The 22,107-nt window shown below is 36.0% G+C and overlaps 1 protein-coding gene across 1 annotated transcript in view; it reads left to right on the top strand.

Annotated features, from left to right (window-relative positions):
- The first annotated feature begins 14,377 nt into the window (after positions 1-14,377).
- Positions 14,378-22,107, top strand: part of LOC125646149 (uncharacterized) — a 28,263-nt gene continuing 20,533 nt past the window's right edge. Inside the window, exons 1-5 of the mRNA XM_048872319.2 lie at positions 14,378-14,782; positions 15,266-15,341; positions 17,471-17,541; positions 19,854-19,982; positions 20,353-20,461. Of these exons, the coding sequence (XP_048728276.2) occupies positions 15,266-15,341; positions 17,471-17,541; positions 19,854-19,982; positions 20,353-20,461 (385 nt within the window). The 5' untranslated portion in view covers positions 14,378-14,782. The remainder of the gene's footprint in view (positions 14,783-15,265; positions 15,342-17,470; positions 17,542-19,853; positions 19,983-20,352; positions 20,462-22,107) is intronic.

Here is a 22,107-nt window from a genome sequence, read left to right as displayed (position 1 = left end):
TTTGTGGTACTTCACCTACAGCTGGTGACGTCTCAATATGAGTGAAAAAATTTCGACGGGACGTAAAAAACAATCAATCAACTTATCTATGTAGAAATATTCCATTATCACCTGCATATGGTGTTTATATCTCTTAACTCATTCCATATGTAAGAGTTTGTTCTCCTTTCTAAATATTTTTTCTAAAATCTAAAACCAAAACGGGAGGAAAAGCCCTACTATATAGGGACGATTTTGCTATATAGTAGCGTTCCTCCAGGGGGTAAAATCGTGGGATCCGGGTTAGAATATGTCCTCATTACTCCTTGCTTGTCGTAAGAGGCGACTAAATGGGGCGGTTCTTCGAATGAGACCGCAAAAACCAAGGTCCCATGTCACAGCAGGTCTGGTACGGTAAAGATCCCTCCCTGCTCAAAGGCCGTAAGCGCCAAGCATATGCCTAAATTTTGCAGCCCTTCACCGGCAATGGTGAGTGACATATTCTTGAGAAGGACATTAAACAATATACAATCAATCCAGGGGGTAAATCCTTTGTATAGCCAATTTTCCGGGGAGAGAAGCTACTACGAGGGAAATCTACTATACAACGCCGAAACAGTAGTTTATAGAACATTATCTGATTAAATATACAGCGAGATGTTTGTAACTGAAGATTAAAGCATAGTTTATATACAGTATCATGCCATAAGTTTTTCTTTTAATATTAAAAACTACTCGTAATTGACTATCAACTGACACATTACTTACAATTCTCATCTAAGTTGCATAACTCCACTTAAAGGGGGCTTCAGTTGTTGTGGGGTTTTTTTTCAAAGTGGAAGAATCTGACAACTTTGATCAAAGTTGATAAATGTTGATCTGAGTTGGTACAAAGAGACACCAATATGGATATTGGATGCCCCCAGGCAGGAGGGGTACCCGGGGACACAATGGGAAGAATAATGTGCACAAGACCATTGGAGTCCAGTGGAAAAATGAAAATTCACAGATATTTGTCTACAACAATTAGATTTAAATTTTTTGACTCCTAAGTAAATCTGTATTGATACGTTCTGATAGCATTTCAATTGTTGGTCTAATCAAAATCAGCTGTTTTCAATCCGTTACCCTTCTCAAACATACCGCTTCTCAAACATACCGCTTCTCAAACATACCGCTTCTTGAACATACCGCTTCTCAAACATACCGCTTCTCAAACATACCCCTTCTCGAACATACCGCTTCTAAATCATACCGCTTCTCAAACATACCGCTTCTAAATCATACCGCTTCTCAAACATACCGCTTCTAAATCATATCGCTTCTCAAACATACCGCTTCTAAATCATGCACCTTCTAAAACATACCGCTTCTAAAACATACTGCTTCTAAATCATACTGCTTCTAAATCATACTGCTTCTAAAACATACTGCTTCTAAAACATAACCCTTCTCAAACATACCGTTTCTAAATCATACTGCTTCTAAAACATACCGCTTCTAAAACATGCACCTTCTAAAACATACCCCTTCTAAAACATACTGCTTCTAAAACATACCGCTTCTAAATCATGCACCTTCTAAAACATACCCCTTCTAAAACATACTGCTTCTAAATCATACTGCTTCTAAAACATACCCCTTCTAAAACATACCGTTTCTAAATTATACTGCTTCTAAAACATACCACTTCTAAATCATACCGCTTCTAAAACATGCACCTTCTAAAACATACCCCTTCTAAAACATACTGCTTCTAAATCATACTGCTTCTCAATCATACTGCTTCTAAATCATACCGCTTCTAAAACATACCCCTTCTAAAACATACCGTTTCTAAATTATACCCCTTCTAAAACATACCGCTTCTAAATCATGCACCTTCTAAAACATACCCCTTCTAAAACATACGCCTTCTAAAACATACCCCTTCTAAAACATACCGTTTCTAAATCATACCCCTTCTAAAACATACCCCTTCTAAAACATACATATGATTTATATGGGTTTTGTCAAAATTAATATAAAGTCCAGACATTTCTGAAAATTGTTGCAGTGTTTCCAATGTTTCTAAGAGAGATTCTTTACTGCCATCAAGAATAAGTGAAGTGTCATCAGCCAACTGGGAAATCTTCTTTTCTACATTGTTTACAGTAATACCTTTAATACTTTTGTTTAATCTAATCTGAATAGCTAATATTTCTACACAAATTAAAAAAATATATGGTGACAAAGGGTCACCTTGTCTACACCCTCTCTGAATATTGATTTTTGTCAGAGAGATTACCACCTTGATTTACTGCAGATGTAATATCTGTACAAAATAATAATACCCAGTTCCGAATAGAGTTGCCAAAGTTAAAGAAAGTTAGTGCTTTTTGAATAAATCCCCAAGACACTGTATCAAAAGCTTTTTCAAAATCGATAAGTAATAATAAACCAGGTATATTTTCTTCCTCAGTGTAATGCATAATATCATAGATAAGCCTTGTATTTTCTCCAATATACCTGTTGGGAATAAAACCTGTTTGATCAGGGTTGATTATTTTATCTAGATACCGTTTTACTCTACTAGCCACTGTACCTGATGCAATTTTATAAACAGTATTCAACAGTGATAGGCCTCCAGTTCTTCAGATATTGTCTTGGCTTGTCACCTTTCGGTAGCAATGTAATGATACCATGTCTTTGTGTAACTGACAAAATACTTCTTCTATATCCATAATTGATGGACTTTACAACAAAAATACCAATATATTTCCAAAACATTTTGAAGAATTTGGCAGAAAAACCATCAGATCCTGGAGATTTATTAGATTTCATTTTGTAAAGAGTATTGGAGGCTTCTTCAATAGTAATTTCCCTTTCTATTGATTCTGATTCTTTATTAGAAAGTTTCGTAATATCTTTAAAGCTTGGCTCATTGTTAAAATCAAAACTATTATTTACTTCAGTTTTCTTGTATAATTGTTCATAAAAAGTTTTTGTTTCCCTTAAGATTTCAGATTGTTCATATATTACCCTCCCTTCATTATTCTCCAATCTAGGGATTATTTTGCTCGTAAAATTTCTGGATTCCAAAGCACAAAAATATTTTGATGGTTTTTCGCCTTCTTCAACCCATTTGGCTCTACTTCTTACATAATTACCTTGTAACTTATGTTTTCTTATGTTTTCTAGATCTTGTTTTTTACTAGACAGTTCATCAATATTACTGTCACAAACATTTTCTTCCAATGTTTTGATATTTTCAATTAATTCTTTTTCCTCCTTTCTTTCTTTTTTTTAAATATATGAAGCATAAGAAATTGTTTTACCCCTTATTTCTAATAATAAGGTTTCTGAAAACAGTTGATCATTAATAGTGAAGGAAATGTTTGCATCAGGGATATTGTGTATGTTACCAAAATTATATACAGGAGCTGCATATTGCTTCTTAACTTCTAAAATAACACCTCTAATACAATCTAAATAATTTTCATTATATAATAAAGAATTGTTGAACTTCCATAATCCTCTACCTTTCTTGAAGTTATTGAAAGCACTAGACAAGGATATCATAGAATGGTCTGATCTATAACTAGACTCTATATTACATTTTTCTAAACCAGACAAAAGTGTCTCAGATATTAAGAAGAAATCTAAACGACTTTGTTTTAATGGGTTTTTTCCCCTCTACGAGTATTTTCGTGTAGCTGCCTAAAAGGATCAATATAACCATTACTTTCCATTAACTCCAAGACCTTGTCCCTTGCCTTTGGGTTATTAGTACTTTTATAATTGTAACAATCTAAATCTGGGTTTAAGACAAGATTAAAATCAGCACACCAAATAATATTAGAACACTGCATATCATCAATGCATTTTTGTACATTATCAAAAAAGGCGGTTTGTCATTATTTGGACCATAAACATTACATATCAACACTTCATGACCTTCAATACATGCTTTAAGTAGTAAATAGTTTCCATCCACATCACCCTTTTCAGTGAGAGGTTTAAAATTTAATTCCGGATTTTACTAACTTTGTATTCAATGTCGTCCAGAATGTCAAACTTTACGTGCTTTCCCGTCACTGTTCCATATACCGACCCATTGAAAAACCATGCCGATGTCACACCTTCTGTATCAATTAGTCGCTTTATGAGTTCACTATTTTCCTTTGTTACATCGTCCCCTATTCTGATCTTTCCCGGGGCGTTTTTAACCGACGATCTATGTCGCATAATGTGGGCTTTTCTGTCATTGTTTTTCATCTTCATTATGATGGGCCTTGGGGTATTCTGTTTAGAACCTGGGATGCGATGGACGGCTACAATGTCTCGTTCGTCTACATTAACACCCCCTTCTCTTTTAACGTTGTCTTCACGACTTCAATGATTTTCTAATGGTATTCGTAAACCTCTTCACGTTCATTTGGGGGGGGGGGGGTAAAAATAGTGGACCGCGACAGAAAGATATCAACATCACACCTTCCGTTCGTTGTAGGTGGTGAGGTTATAACGATGCAATTGAACAGCGTGAAATTATTGCGCACCAAATAGCGATGCATTTAATCCATGAATAATCAGTAGATTTAGAATGACCGTTCTTTTCAGTTGATAATTGCTCTTTCGATAGGATTTCTAGCAAAGTGCAGATTTTTTTTTAAAATGTCACCGGCTGAATTGCGCACTTTATTCATTTCTAATGATCGTTGATATGACATTTAAGAAAAAAATATTTCTATGCGAGATTTGAGTATTCCATTAAAAAAATACTGAACTGACTGAAGTTTCATATTTTATCAAAAATACACCCAAAATACCATTCAAAAATACAAGGAGGGGCGGGACATGGAGTCCTGTACACAATCACATGCGTTTAAGTGATCAAGACATAGGGCTTACGGCGGGTGTGACCGGTCGTCTGGAGATGCTTACTCCTCCTACGCGCCAGGTCCAACCTCTAATATATATAGACTCCGTGTTTGTCCAACTCTTAATTTTGTATTCCTTTTAGGATTTATGAAATGGATCACTGTCCGTTATCTTAACCTTTCCACATGTGCAAAATTAAGACCACATGGCTATTTTTGTAAATTGAATAAATTGTAGCTATTTTACCATCATTTGTTGATGCTTACGAAATTATGTACATCGAGATTTTCCTAGATGATCTGCATAGAGCTCTAGGCATTGAATTTCAAGTTTTAAGTAAGATCATACATAATTTTAAAGATAAAATATACGTAAATGTCTGTTGTTTAAGTACAAGTTCTTGCACTTCAAGCATTGGGTAATTGTTTAGTTGTGTAAGTCGTGTCAATCTTTAAGAGGAGTTGTAGAAAAAAATGAAAAATTAGCTTAAACCCAAGAATTATTAAGTGTGGAGTTTTTCAAACATGTTCTTGTGCTAGAATATTATTGTAGTGATCTTTTTGACAAAAATGAGCAATTTTAAAGGTATTACTATATATTATGTTGGAATTGTAAAATAGAATCCAGATAATGTGTTAACTTACCAATGTATATATGTATGTAAACATAAATAATTGCGCTTTGATTTTTATAGAGACACAACACAAGTTTATGACTTCTGGGTGTACGTCTCTATTTATTATTATTATTTTTGAATAATTCTCAATCTCAGAATCATCTGGTGCAAATCTACATAAAATCAACTCCCATCAGTACTTTCAGTACTTTGATTATGTAGAAGGTCCCACGCGGCGAAGTATGAGCGGGACCTCCCGGTCGTGAACCGAATTCAGTCCACTGAGCTACCGCGACTGGTTGAGGCCCAATTACATAACCACAAAGGTCTGACGCTTTTAATCTCCACGTAAACTTTACAGGGATACATATTTTTGTATTTACTACCCCCATCCCTGATTTGATGACAACATCTTATCGGCTATCTTGCAAGGGGCTTCTAAGATGGTTAATAAGATTATGTCCCGATAATGCGATAAACAAGTGAACAATGGATTAGAAGACATGCTTATTTCAGTGGTCTCTGTGTACTGATTTACGATAAAAAGAATTAAACCTAGGAGCAATATCGCTGTACAGGTCAGCGACTGCAGAGACCTCGACAGTAGATGAACAGTATTCACGTGTTCTTTCTACCTTTTCATTCATTTTGGATAAGTTTTTATGTTTCTGAATTCATCTTTGGCAATGTCTACATAATGTGCAAGTGTTTTCAGTCACCAAGATGCGTATTGCTGACGTCTGCTTTTGTTCATCAGCACACATGCAGTTGAAGAATTTATTCGCTCTCTCCATGTCTCCAAATGCCTCATTCGATCCTCATTAAACACAAACGGTCCATAACTTTACGATCAAGATTTTAAATGGATAATGACTCCAGACCATCTTTTTCTCATTTTCTATCAATTTTTATCCCGATTTGGACTGATTTAATGATTAATCTTAAGAAAGGATTCCTTCAGAGTATAGAGAGTTACGTATTGCGTAGAATCGAAAGAAGTTTGAATTAGTCTGTTTTTATATAAAATGTATCAATCAGAGGCAATAAATACGATGTATTTAAATAAGATTCAGAAAAATCTAGAAACAGTTTAATGGGTATAGAGTTGTATGTGACCTGTGTTTGTTAGTTATTTGTTTTTGCTAGTTGTATAATTTATTTATATCGAACTTGAAGATAAACAATCAAAATTGACTTCGGTCAATCATATGCCACTATCAAGCGAAGGCTCAGGCTTGGAGGTTATAAACCTTTTTTGATCACGTTTTCATACTCCCAACTCCGTGCTCTAAAATCGTACTCAACTCAAAACTGAAGGTTATAAAAAAACTGTTATAAAATTATTCTCATACTCAAACGGAGTACATACTCAAGATTTTTCGAATATGCTTGGAGCTTGCTCAGAGTTGTACTCGAAACAAACATGGTTGAGTTTGAGTATGAGTACGGTAAAGGTTTTATAACCTCCAGGACAGTTACCTTAAAAGATATCCTTCCTGTAGTGTTAAAAAAGTCACCTTGCAATATGAGTGAACAAATACTTTATATGAAAAGCTGTTGTGATATTGAATCGATGTTGTTGCGAAGCATTATCAGTTCTAGATGAAAGGTGAAGATATGGAACAGTGATCAATCTCATAACTCCTACAAGCAATACAAAATAGTGAGTTGGGTAAACACGGACCACTGAACATACCAGAAGTGGGGTCAGGTGCCTAGGAGGAGGGTGATGGGTCAGGGGTGAAACTGGATATACATGTAGTTGAAACATCACCAGTGCTTCTTTGTGGAGGTGAAACACTCGAGTATATAATTGGTCAGTTTACACCTTGCACTGGGGTTTTGTGTCGTGATGATAATCCGACTATGAATAAAATCTATAATTTGTTTTGACGTGACAACGAAAGAGTAAGTTTTATACACAATTTAAAGATCTACAGACTGTTAAATTTCTCGAGTTTGTTCTTTGTGTAAAGTTACTCTAAAACATTGTTTTTCTCATTCGTTAGAATTTTTGCTTTGGGTAAAGCGACATAAAATTGTGCTTTGTTTAGTTTGCAATAGTAAAGCGTCATCGGAACTTGGTTTTGTATGCCCATCTAAGTATAATTAAAGAACAAATAAATACACAATTTTTGAAATGTTTTTATTAATGCAAAATAAGGTTTTTTTATTTTGATATCAAAGTAGCTGACGAATATGAAGGAAAACATGTCAAAACGATATCATATGATCTTGTTGGTATACATTTCCGGTTACTGTAAGATCTGAACCATACTGGCGGACCTTCAACTTCCGAATTTCGATCTCTCTAACTCTCGATTTCTCGAACTTTTATCAAGGTCCCTTGAACTTCCGAGTTTTCGAGAGTCACCTGTAGTAAGATATTACCCACTCAATTTCTTGAGAACCCTTTGCCTAACAGGCATCAAACATGGTAAGCCCTTAGGAAGTAAATAATCCCTTTTGATTTTAAGGTCACAAGGTCAAACTATTCTGGGCTTATGATATTATCCACTCAGTATCTTGAGAACACTTGACTTGACAGACATCAAACTTGGTACATGCACACTGGTGTCCCCTAAAGATGACATGACTCTTACTGGTTTTGAAGTCAAAAGGTCAAGGTTGATGACCCAAATGGGTAATTACTTCGTTGGTTGGCTGTATATTGTTTAACGTCCCGCTCGAGAATCTTTCACTCATATGGAGACGTCAACATTGTCAGTGAAGGGCTGCAAAATGTAGGCCTATGCTCGGCGCTTATGGTTTTTGAGCAAGGAGGGATCTATTGTGCCACACCTACTGTGACAACGCACTTCAGTTTTTATGGTCTCATCCGAAGGACCACGCCATTTAGTCGCCTTTAACGAGAAGCAAGGGGTACTAAGGATCTATTCTAACCTGGATCCCTATGGGACAGTAGTGATTTGGAAATGTCTGCTCAGTATCATTGGGAGATCAAACTTATTACAAATCATGGTTGCCTCTGACTAGTGCATAACCCATATATTTACTATCACTACAAACATTCTAAATGTAAAGTTGATCCTTTTTAATATTGCCACACCAGGGTATAAATGTTTCTAAAACATTTATTATTTTTCTTAATTCCTAAGACCTTTCGAAACATAGTCCTTGAATAACGTTGAAATGGAGAAAGCATTCTTTTTTTTTATCGGGAAAATATTTTCATCATGAAGTATGAGGAAGAACACATGTGGAACAGTGTGTATGTATTTGCCTGCCACATCCGCTGTGTCGACCAGTTTCAGTATACATGTGTAATTTGATTGATCATCTGTAAGCTTACTTCATCTATGTGGGCAATCATTATCATGAACAAACTGGTTGACAACCGGGGAAGACGAGTGGCACTGGAGAGATAGTTGGCTGCCAGGAATAGACTCGTAACGGGTAGGACGGGACAGCTTCCCTTGTGAGTGGACGCCGAAATAGCTACAAAACGCGAAAGAGAATAGCACTCCCAGAGTCTCACGAGAGGGGAGAGGCTCAACCAGAAATATCAAGCGGAAACAAACTGGAACCGAACAGCGATTATAAGAAGGACAGTGAAATGGATGAGTTGCAGAAGCGAAATGACAGTGTGGCAAGATTTGTTAGAACGTCAGGGGTCTGAAAGATACGCCAATCTAGGTTTGGACGCGGTCCAGGGATGTTGATAATGCAGCGTACCGCCGGTGAAACTTACCCTATTATCAGATATCTATACCCTCCAGCATTCAGTTCAAGTTAGGTTTTGGGCATAAGTGACTACACATATGGAAATATGAATGTAGGACAATACCAATCACTGGATCCAGAATAAATAATAACTTATGGTACCAGGGATTTCACAAATCATTATGCTGTACCCTAGCGTTTGCTATGGGTGTATTAATGACTGACCTGTCTGTCACGAACCAAAACACAATATATGTATAAAGGGTGAGTGGGACAGAAAACATCGATCATCATCATTACCGGTATCATCCCTTTGATGCATGTTGTCTACAATTTAGATATAGCGGAGGACTTGGCCTGAAGTCAGAGGCCACAAGAAAGACACAAGAGGGTGGCGTGACCTACGATGGAGTATGTCACAATTTGGAATAGCTTTGACAATTATGTCAAAACTATTCTAGAAATAACATTGCAAGGAAATGCAGAAAAAATCTTGATTCACTCGTTACTTGCCAGTCTGACATCGGAAAAGAAAGATTTGGCGTTGAAGAAAAGGAAAGAACATAAAAGGGCACTTACAAATGTAACGATAGGAGATGGATCAGAGTGTGTCGTGAAGAACTAGGACAACGTTAACTCAATAAGCAATTCAGGAGGTTGACAGAATTGGAGAAATGGGAATAGCTCTACTGTCTGATAATTTTATTTCTGAGCTTTTAAGCTGAGGCGAACAGAAAGAACAATATAGATGAAGAGGCGAAGAACGAACAGAAAAAAACAAGGAAGACAAAGAACTATAGACAAGACACGTATTGTGAAAGGTCCTTTCGGGTTTACAAGGGAGCTGCTAGGTGAGGAGCGTTCAGGCACACTGCGATGTTCAAGGGATGAAGTAGAGCAGCATTTGTGGGGAATCCCATCTGACCCACCAAGAAACACTGGGATCGTATCTGAGAAATGTTGAAGTTGAACCACCGAATAAAAGAGATATCATCTATCATGACGAAAGCACGTTCTGAATCAGCCCAAGGACCCAACGGGATAACATAAAAGACTTACAAGAAATTTCCTGAGATACTGTGGAAACTATGGGCATTGTACAACGTGGTCTAAAAAAGGGGGAAATGCTGGATGTGTGGAAACAAACAGAGGGTTGCCTTCTGCCAAAAGAAAAGAACGTAAAGACGTTTTGGGTAGTTCAGGACAATATCTCTCCTTAATGTGGAGGGAAAGAATTTCCTATCAGTGATATCAAAGAAACAACTACATCATCACTTCTATCCAGAAGGCTGGAATCAAGGGCTTCTCGGAATGTGTGGAGCACACCTGCGTTTTGAGTCAACTCCTCCAAGAAGCGAAAGATAGCAAGATGGACCTTACAGTATTTTACAGTGGTTTTACCTTGATCTTCCTAATGCATACAGCTCAGTGCGGCAAGTTGATGGAGGTGGCCATGGACACTTTTAATGTACCACAACACTTGAAGAAGATTGGAATTCGTATCATATTTACAATGAGAAAGCTTACAACAGTGTAGCAGAAACTGGAGACTGGAATCGTGACAGAATGTATGATCTCGTCAATCTTGTTGATGGAATGCGCTTGACGACGACAATCTCGGGAAGAGAAACAAGAGGCCCACAAATGGATTCAGGATTGTATCAAACCAATACAAGGTTTCATGGATGACCTCACAGTGACTACATCCACATCCATACAAGCTAAATGGGTTCTTATATCACTGGAATTTACTGTAACTTGGGCACACATGAAAAATAAACCAACTTAATCAATGTTTTTTGGCGCTGAAGTAGGGAAGCACAATGCAAGATAAAAGTCCAAGGCGAAGAGAGTTCAACTACGGATAAAATGCCTTGGAAAGTGATTCGATTCACACTGACACTATAACCAATGAAACCAGACATGGTGCTGTGGTCTAACAAATACAAAAGGCTGGTAGCCATGAAGCTGACGGTGTCATGGGAGTAAGACTGTATTGGGGTGCACCAGAGGAAGAGTATGTAGACCTGATGGCAGACTGCAGGGAGAAAAGCAGGAAGGCAATGCTGTTTCTTTTTGAAGACATGTGCAAGGGTTTCCTTGCTCAGTCAGTGTGGCAGCTGTTCCAGGGTTTAGGAATGGTATCATAATTGCGCAGAGCTTCTGTACGACCATTGGCAGAGGCAGCGGATAGGTCTTCGCGCTGGGTATTGCACAAACGAAAGGAGCCAAACTGAATGCCCAGAACCAACGCGTATGGCCACCACTTTTGACCCACCAGCTGGATGAGACAATGGTCTTGGGACAAAACATCCGAATGGAGGGTGGCAAAAAATCAGAAAAAATTGTAACCAGGCAGAGGATTTTGTGAAGTTAAGTTTGACCCAGACAGGATGCTAGGACTCCAGTTGAGAATAACATAATCTGTAAGCTTACTTTGTTCGCCGAATTTTATCCAAAAAACTACCATTCAACAATGCTAAAATTCTGGACCTTCCCTGGGCCCCATTAGGTGTGATTGATTAATTGTATAATGTTTAACGTCCCTCTCGAGAATATTTCCATGGCCATTGAACAGGGAGGGATCTTTATCGTGCCACACCTGCTGTGACACGGGACCTCGGTTTTTGCGGTCTCATCCGAAGGACCGCCCCACCTAGTCGCCTCTTACGACAAGCAAAGGGTACCGAGGACCTTTTCTAACCCCACGGGACCCCCATCAGGTCGTACAATACAATATCAATATATACCCCAATAATAACCACCATGCTATATGTCCAGCAGAAGGTTTTGTGTGTTAAAGCTCCTTGAGCTGCCCACATAGGGATCTTAGTTTGCAGGTCGTTTCGGGGCACAAAAAAAAACCCACCTTAAACTTTGCCCGGGGGGGGGGGGGGTGCACCAACAAAGAAGTCACCAATTAACAGGACGAAAATTCAAAAGACGATAGAATTCCAAGTAAAATATCAGTCATTTTGTTTTGTCTGGATTAATTTCATACACACCACACTATATTGTAAATGTAGTTGCTTACTGGTGACTTATCGAGATTAATCTGGAGTCCTTTTACTGTTGTGAAGAAAAGAATAATAATCAGCATACAATAAACTGTATTGCAAAACAACTAAATCAGGAGCACTCCTTAAATTTTAGGAAGATTATTGATAAATATTTTGAATTTAGCACTCGGATTAACATCAACCTTTTTTTTTTTTTTTTTAAATCTGTCATTCTATTCTTAATCTTGATGACGCTAGGATTTGCTCTATTCATAAATACATGCACTACATTTAGAATTTCAGTAGTACTATCAATGTCACTTCGTCCCCGTCATGGTCCCAATTTTGTGGTTGCCTCCTCCCTTTGCCAAGTGATTGGTTTTTAGGTTAACTAAGGGATTCTGATAGTAATTATTCATTTTATGACATACAGCTAACAATATGAATAATTTAAATTCCGTGAGTGTATACGTTGTAATTCGTTCTTTAATCAGTCCACGTTAATTGTTAGTTACTGTGCGTATCAAATTTCTTATCAAAATCAATACTTCTGCATGCTTAAAAATACTTATACTTCAATATTTGTTGATGTTGATATACTTAAAAATACTATTTGTATTCACCAATATATAGATTATATGATGGAGAAAAGCTATCCTAATTAATGAAACTTGTCATCGTTCGCAATTGTCTATTGTACGTCGGTTAATGATTGATATTAATGTAATTACGGGTAAAATTACATTTTAGATGATTTTTCTTCGTCACAAAACTCCAAGTTGTGTTTTCTATTGCACAATTTAAATATCCATATGCATAGTACTAATCTGGCGGTCAGATAATATTCCATTTAAAGTAAATTAGTTCCCCTGTTATCGGTTGTCCATGGAAAATCAGTACATGTATAGGTCAGCAGTGCTGCAGCCAGCTAGGGAGTCACTGGCGACACTCTTATTCTGTGTTATATCATTGTGTTTTTCTTATTTTCATTACATTTTATATTTTCATCTTATTTTATTTTGTCTCTTTGTTTTTATTACCGAGGTGTACGAGAAGCTTAGGAATGTTAACCGAGACTTTTACCGGTACTCATAATCCAATGTACCTGTAGGCATAATTATCAGCCATAGTTTGAAAATCATCATGCATTCTTTATTATTATTATTATCATTATTATTGTATGTGTGTAATCAAATCTACATTGCATTTGACACTAGCTTAATTATGATCGGTACCCAGATTATCATTGGATAATCAAAGTTCTATTGAAATGGATTAAATTTAATCTGATAAAGCATTCTCAGTTTGTCAGACACTTGAGCCAATAACCTTTAGGATATTACGAAATAGGATTATTTCAGTGTGACACCACGCAGCCCTAGTGAAAATCTTACTTTAGATTTTCTAAGGAAAAATCACTCGGGAATGTGATTGTTCATTTGTTGTATTTAAAATTAAATTATATGAACTTTAGACTAATTGCTGACGTCAATATCATATTAATTTTTTTTTTAAATCTCAGTGTTATACATTCTTAGGGGCCTAATATGGATTTTCAACAGTTTAACCAAGATGAACAGATATATGAGTCACAGAGGCTTGATTCCGTTAAAAGAAAAAAAAATCCGTAACCGCTGTCACGGAAATAACCGAGTAGTTACGATGGTTTTTTAAGAAGCACTCGCACCTCTCTACCCAGAGTTATTGTTCCTTACACTCACATATCCCTATAAGTATCACTAGCACCGGTAATTATTTTCACTATATATTACTATAGAGGGGGGGGGATCATTAAAAATCATTTTACAGAATTGATGCCGAATAACGCAGTCGGAAACGTTCTATGTTACCTATCTCGTCTGCCGACACCAGAAAAACAACACCCTACGCGGCATTGCCCGCAAACAAGACTACCCTCAAATCCACGTGTTTTTCACATGTGTGTAAAAAGCTGGAGTGCACCTCAGGAAGTAGCCTCAGCTACCAAAAGCAAATAGTTCCTTTGTATACACTTGGTTATTTCTACAAATTACACAAAATGTCCTAATGAGGGCTAGGGGTATACAAAAATTAAGAGAAAAGAAGAAGACGAAGTGAGAAAAATCGCGTAAGGAAAAAAAATATTTCTTTAAACATATGGAACTACACACAGGCACTCTACGTTTTAAATATCTATAATAAAAAAAAATTGTCTTTCTGTAAACATAATATAATTTTTTTTATTATAGATATTTAAAACATCGAGTGCCTGTGGAACTACAATATTTAGCGAACTACTCAATATCCAAGTTTCAACCCAAATCAATGCTTCTTGTGTCACAAAAAGACTTGGTATCTGCTCAGTATTTATTTATTTACGTATATTTTTGTAACTGAAGTCAAAACCATACTTTATTTCAGCATACGTGCCATTTTACAAAAATCTTGTAAAATTCTTGAGACGTTGACAGAGGCGTAAGTGAGAGTAAGGAACGACAACTCTGGGTATTGCGATGGTAATCGGAACTTACGCGAGGATCTCCGAGTGGAGTGGGCGAAATATATTTTGTACGACTTAGTTAAATCAGTGTTCCTAAAAATAACTTTGTCTTTTGCTGACCCACTAACCTGCTATTCTACTGCTTTTGCAGAATTTCTCTCAAAAGTAAGTACACCTGTTTACTTCTTTTCTTCTTCATCCTCAGTTTGTTTGATTTTCTTAGCACCGAAACTGAAGCATTATCCATACGCCGTAGTGATTCGGTGATTTTTTCCCCCCAATATTGCAGTGATAATGACCGATTTTATAATCCAACTTTTGAAAAGTTCACAATTAACCTATTTTTTTGTTTCTGACGTATTGCTGTGATATTTGTGGGGGAATGGTTGATGAATGATACGTATATATATTTTTACGTGATGTATGTTTTGTTTGGCCCAATGAATGAATGATCATGATATTGCCTTGATTATGTCAGAATGCAAAATAGCAATGCTATCAGCTGATGTCAGTGCCTAGGGGAAACTCTTGGTGACATGGTAAAGCACACAGTGGTGTTTGTTAGGAACATTTCTCAACTTGTGTTGTTTCACATCTTTATACAAGGACACACAATAATTTTTTAGTGTTTTTTTTTTTTTTTTTCAGATGTCTAACTTTACCTGTTTGTGTCTGAATGTCAAGATTGCTTGCAAGGCAAAACCAAGTTTTCAGCAAAGTCCAGGTATTCATTGAAGTTATAGATTAAGTTTTTAATTCAAAGCAAACACCACAAGTGAACATGTTAGTTGTTATCTGATATATTGTGCAACGGAAGGCAGCATTATAAATATGCTGATGTTTGCACTTTTATGGCATTATTTTACATTCAGCCCTATGACTCATGCAGTATTCCATATATAATGCATCTATTTAATAATAGAATTTAGGAAATTTTAAGGACATCATTTATTAAGATATGCAATGTATGACATTTTGAGTAGACTTCATCCTTAGATTAACAACTGCCTCATTAGTGGTTGTTAGGGGATTTAAAATGTATAGAGGGAGGTAGAGTTTCCATTCTCCAAAACTATACATAAAAATGAATGGGGGAAATCTGCAAATATACTATAGAACAATCATTAGGAACATTCAGGTCAATGTAATTGGCCCAATATTTTAGGACATGTATTGTATGGTGATAGTTGTACAAATATATGTATTTGTCCAACTAAATTAAGACAAAATCTTTGGTTGTACAAAAGCAAAAGTTTTGGCAGTTTCTATACTTGTTTGTGTAAAGATAACCACAAAAATATTATTGCCTAAGGATTTTCTCAATTTCAATCAAAGAGTGCCATTTTTGCATCAATTTCTTGACAATTTAGCTTTGCATGGCTATACAAATATTTCTTATTCCTGATTTATATTATTAGAAATGGGGTCTCATTGTATAAAATTTCAGAATTAAAAAATACATATAGCTTCAATCAGTCAAGTAAGAATTTCTGGGGGAAGAAGGACATACTGGGATGAATGTGGTAGTATCTGAAAATTAACAGATTCCATAGAAAATGAGGGGATGATTTTATGATCCAAAACTAAAAAGGGGAGGGGTTAATCAGCCTTTGACAAATCCCAGGACCTGGTAAAATTGGAAGCAGGCGTGTGGAAATTACATACTTAGAAGCCGGAAGGGCATGTAGATTCCAAGGCTTAAACCTCATTACTTTTGATAACAATGTACTTTTGATTTGAATGATCAATTCATTCATCAGATGTATCATTTTCATTCGTGAATAGCATAACATATCAAATAAAATATCATCTATAGCATTAAATATACTTAAAGTATTTGTTTATTTTATTCTTTCAAAGTGAAGCATAAAATTTTAACGACATATTATTGTATTGCAATTTTCAAGAAACTCTTTTGCATTGGAGACACAAAAAGTGTACAGATTGAAAAAAATGATGACAGCTTGCTTTTGGAAAAGTGGATTTCCATGGCATTGAAAGGCAAATCAGAATAAAATCACCTAATAAAATTCTGCGCATGTAGATATTTGTTTGGGCTTGCAGAATTAATGGATATACCTGTCTGAAGGGCATGCGCTGGAAAAAAAGATCTGGCGAACACTGGTTAATGTAGTTAAAGGGGCATGGACACGATTTGAGCTGAAAATTTTCAAATTTTATTTTTTCCATTTTTAACATTTAGAATGCTGTGCTAATTATTTCTAATGGTCAGCAGAAATTGGTATGTCAGTTGTCAAGGTACATGGGAGATACAGAGCTTACAATTCCTTGCTATGTAAATAAAGCTTGTGCCATGTTTTTGTTTACTTAGGTTAAATATACTAGTAAAACTTTAGTTTAAAGCAGATTTTTTCAATTTACAAGTTAATTCTTAACACAATTGAATAGTTTTCTAATGTTTAGCACATTTCATTTTGTTTTAAACATGCTATTTTCTAATAAGCAATCTATTGGTAAACAAAAACATGGCGCGAGCCTTATTTACATAACAAAGAATTGTGAGGACTGTATCTCACTTGTAACTCAAAAACTGAAATTCAAATTTTGGTTGACCATTAGAAATACCTTAGTTAAGCATTGTAAGCAATAGAAATGGAAAAATAAAATTTTCAGCTTAGTCGTGTTCATGCCCCTTTAAACTTTTAATTTTAAATTCATTTTATGTAATCATAAATAATCATTTTGAAAATATCATTTTACTGGTCTTTTGAAGACCAAAAACTAAGCAAAAAATGATAAGATAAATACAGCTGAACTTTGAAATTCAAATCTTATACAATACTTATTTTATTAAGTCCATTATTATTATTTTTTAATTTTGATCTTTTTAAGATTTATGGAAGACTAAATATGAGTTCTTCTCTCAAAGCCTGGCACAAGCTACTGATGCTGAAGTAAAGAAAGTAAGTACATGTATATTTTAATATGATCCAACAAATTTACACAGTCATATCTAACTTCTAAGGGAACAGGATTCTCATTAGATCATAATATGTTGAAGGTTATGGAGGGGGTGGGTTGTACTGGAAGCATTTGGAGGTTATGGAGGGGGGGGGGGATTGTACTGGAATTAGTTGGAGGTTATGGAGGGTGGTGGTGGATTCTACCGGAATCAGATGGAGGGGGGTGTATTATACCGGAATCAGATTGAGGGGGGTTGGGCCAAAAATAAAAATTGATTTGTTTGATGTACTCCGACCGACCCGTCAAATTTGCTCCTACCCGATCATTTTTTTCAGCAATTTTAAATTTCATTTTTTTTTTTTTTGGTTCCCTTTAAAAAATATAAAATTTTCCTTACTTTAAAACTAAATATTAAAAAATTTCATGACATTAAAAAACAAACAAACAAACACTTACCTACCGACCCACCTTGAAAAATGTGGGTCAGAGTACATCAAACAAAAATATTTTTAATGATGACCTTATACTGGAATCAGATGGAGGGGGGGGGGGGTTATACTGGAATCAGTTGGAGGTTATGGAGGGGGGGGGATTATACTGGAATCATCTATCCATAAATGGATTGGCTTGCAGACCTTAAGTGATTTCCCATTTCACCTGTAATCTCCAAACTTTGCACATTGAGTAGACACAAAATAAGGATGATCCCTTTTGCTTTAGGGTCAAAAGGAACTAGGCTCAGATTTATGGTTTCCAGGCCATGAGTGATTTCCATTATTTTTATTTTTCACTCGGAGTCACCAAACCTAACACCAAAACTTGTCATGGAATGGGGATGATCCCTATAAGTATTGATTTTGGGATCAATAGGTCAAATATTTAACTGTGCTGAACACTCAAGATAGGAAAATAGTTTCCTGGCTTAAATGATTATTACCCTTATCACATGGAGTGACCATATTTTATATAGAGACTTGTCATGGGATGGGGATTACCCCCAATGATTTAACAGTCAAAAGATTAAAGGTCAAGTTAAATTGAGTGTGCTTATGGAAAATTGATTAAGTGCCTTAAGGGATTCTATTTTCCCGTTTTGCTGGAAATCACTGGACTTCACACGAATATTGACTCCTCTATCTACTTCAGGTCAATGGTCAACTCTGAGATAGGAAAATGATCTCTGGGTCATAAGTGGTTTTCCCTTTCATCTTGATTTACAATGCATGTATACATACCTGTTAAGAAAAAGGATGACACATATTTTACCATCCATTACATTGATCTCTGCCCCCCCCCCCCCCCCCCCCCCCTTACAGTTGTGTTTGGTTGGTTGGAGGGGGGGGGGTATATTATCCCAACTGGGACAGTTCTAGTATTTATTAGATAAAACGCAAGAAGTGATAAGCAATGTTATGAGGAAAATCCCAACAATTATGGCATATTCAATGATGATATTTAAGATAAGACCCAGTCATAAAATGTAAGCATTGATCATAGAAGTTTGTTTTTATATTGGTTTTAACTTACTACAACCTTGGAAATCAACACATTTGTGTTTATAGTGACATCATACTGCATGACTATTGCATCATGCTTTTTGGTTGAATATTAATGTTATTTTAAAGCATTTCTAAGAATGAATAATGGTATTGAAAAATCAAGAAGTGGTTATGACATCATACAATCAGTAGTCGTATGTGTATTGCAGTTAAGTGTGATTGCAGCCTGGAGTGACTGGTAGGGTTGGCTTCACTCACCTGAGATGCTGGTTTAGTATTCTTTACAATGTGAAGCCATGAGATTAGAATTCTGTTAGAGAATGAATTTTTCACCAACTCTGCTTCAATATTGGATATCCAGCATCAACAATGACTAGATAGCAGCTGACTAATAACACTCAGTTTACATGTTGCCTGAAAATTCATAACGACACTAGAGATAATTTTGTCAGTTGTGTGTCTGTCATACTCTAGAACTTTATAACTGTAGGAGACTGGACTTTGGAATTTGTCATGTGTGTTCCTTGTTTATGTACAAAGATTACTGCCCTCTCAGGCATCACACAGATTACTGCCCTCTCAGGCATCACACAGATTACTGCCCTCTCAGGCATCACACAGATTACTGCCCTCTCAGGCATCGCACATCTCTGTCATGGAATGCTCGAGTTTGAAGAAATAATTGTTCATATAAATCATATATCACTGACCTGCGTATACAAGTTTCTTTGTCAATGATTTTGCTAAAAACAATAAAAAGCCTTCATTATTTTAAGTTCATATATAACGGTTTTAGTTTTATTTCATGTTAGGAACATCCCTACCTTGTTCACAAACACGCTGTAGGAGAATGGATAGTAAACAGGTGCTTGAATTGTGGAGTGGAGACACATGCCACCTCCCAGGGATCCAGTATAATGCTACTCTCTCCACAGCTCCAGGTTTGTAGCAGTATTTTGCGAAATATTTACATTTGCCAATGTTCAATACCGATTTTATCAGTATAATGGCTGTTTCATTGTTTTTATTTCTGAAGCAAAACACAGACATACAGGTCACCGTTCAGCATGACATAAAATCTTATATCTCATGGTGCTGAATTACTCCCACTTGACCTTAAATGTGTCATGTGTTAAATTAGTAAATGTGTAAGGATTGTAGTGTATTCATTTCTATACACACTGAGAAGTATTTCCTATAACTGTGTGAAGTATAAGGTGGAGAAATGTTTTGAGATAACACTTCTTATACATGTATTTGAATGTAATGTAACTTCTTTCTTTTTAATAAGAAATCCTTACCCTTTTTCAGAGTGACCCAGTCATTGCTGAGAGGTTAACACAATCCTCTGATTTTTCTAAGATTTTCAACATCGTTCTGCATGGACAGAAGACTACAATTTCTAGTCATGATATGCCAGGTAGGAACAGTGGTCATTTTGTTACAAAATGAACAGTTGTCCATGGAAGAAATAAGATCTTATTATCCAGGGGTGCCTTTTACAAAAGAACTTATGACTTACGAACAACTTTACATACTGGAATTATTCCCGTTTTTTGTAAGATAAATCACTCCAATATGAAATAGTGAAGAAATAATGTTGAAAATGAAGTTTCAGAAATGTTTTAATTCCCCCATTTGAACTAATAACTGTGTAATGCAATTTAAGACTTGCGACTTTGTCGTAAGTTGTTTTGTAAAACGGGCCCCAGTTCTTCAACTTGTGTACTTGTCTTGTGTGAACATTTCCTGTTTAGTAGCACTCAATTAGCAATCAATGATTGAATAAAATAATGGGTTCATTTTTATTAGAATCTTACTATAGTTAATGTTAACTTCCAATACAAATGAGTTACCACCATGCTTTATAGAACAAGTGATATTAACTCAAGAAGATCAAGTGTAACTTTTATATTATGATGTAGTATATTTTTAGCTTACCTGAGTCGAAGACTCACATGAACTTTTCTGATCAAAATTTGTCTGGCATTTGTTGTTGTACAAATCATCGTTGGGTAAGAGGGATTCAAGTTTGTTCAAATGAAAGGCCATGCTCCCTTCATAGGGTGGGGTCATTTGAACTATTGGACCAGAAAAGTTGAAATTTACATGAAAGCTTCCTGACATAGTGTACAGGTGTATATTCAAGTTTGTTCAAATTGTTGCCCCCGTGGGTAAATTGGACCACAATGAGGGATCAAAGTATTAGATAGTAAATGTATAGGAAAAATCTTATAGAATCTTCCTAATGATAGCAGGGTCATGATTACTCATATTAGTATGCAGGCATCCCCAGGTAGTTAAAATTCTAGTTTGTTCAATTCAGGTGCCATTGGAGTAGGGTGAGGCCCCAGTAGGAGATCAAAGTTTTATATTGGCAATATACAGGAATATTAATGAAAACAATTTCTTTTCAAGAGTAGCAGGGCTACATTAAATCATGTCAAATGCAAATGTTACTAAGTCACAGGCATTCAAGTTTTTTTTATGCCCAAGGCCCTGTGACTAAAGTTGGGATGAGGGTGAGGTGTGGTCCTGTCTGTCCAACACTTTTAACATATATTCATAACTTCATAGGTTTTAAATGGGAAATGATAGGGCTCTCATATTTCATATGTGCATTCCTTGTCACAAGACCTTGCTTTTGGCACCAGGGTTTTTGACCTCATGACCTTGGAGTTTGACCTAAATTTTAGGAAACCTAGACTAGGCAGTATCTTCCTAAGGTAGGGCTTTTATAGTTTGTATATAGATTCCTTATGGGAAGATAGTACATTTCATACAATGATTTGGGACTTTGTGGCAGAGTTATGTCATCAATTGGGGATAGGTTGGGACCACAATATAGGGTCAAAAAAAATTATAGGAATAAAGATTGAAATTTTTTTTAATTTTTAAAATCCCAACAACAGGGACAAGGTGACCCAGGTGAGCAATGTGGCCCAAGTTGCAAATTGCAAAAATTGCAATCAATCATCATTATCTTAGATCAAATTCATAATCTTTTCATCATCTCCTGTCAACGTAACTTTCATTGTGAGAGAGAAAGGTAAATTCTGCATTCAG

The sequence above is a fragment of the Ostrea edulis genome, chromosome 6 (genome assembly GCF_947568905.1).
Source record: "Ostrea edulis chromosome 6, xbOstEdul1.1, whole genome shotgun sequence".
NCBI lineage: Eukaryota > Metazoa > Mollusca > Bivalvia > Ostreida > Ostreidae > Ostrea > Ostrea edulis.
This window is presented reverse-complemented; position numbering and strand designations above follow the sequence as displayed.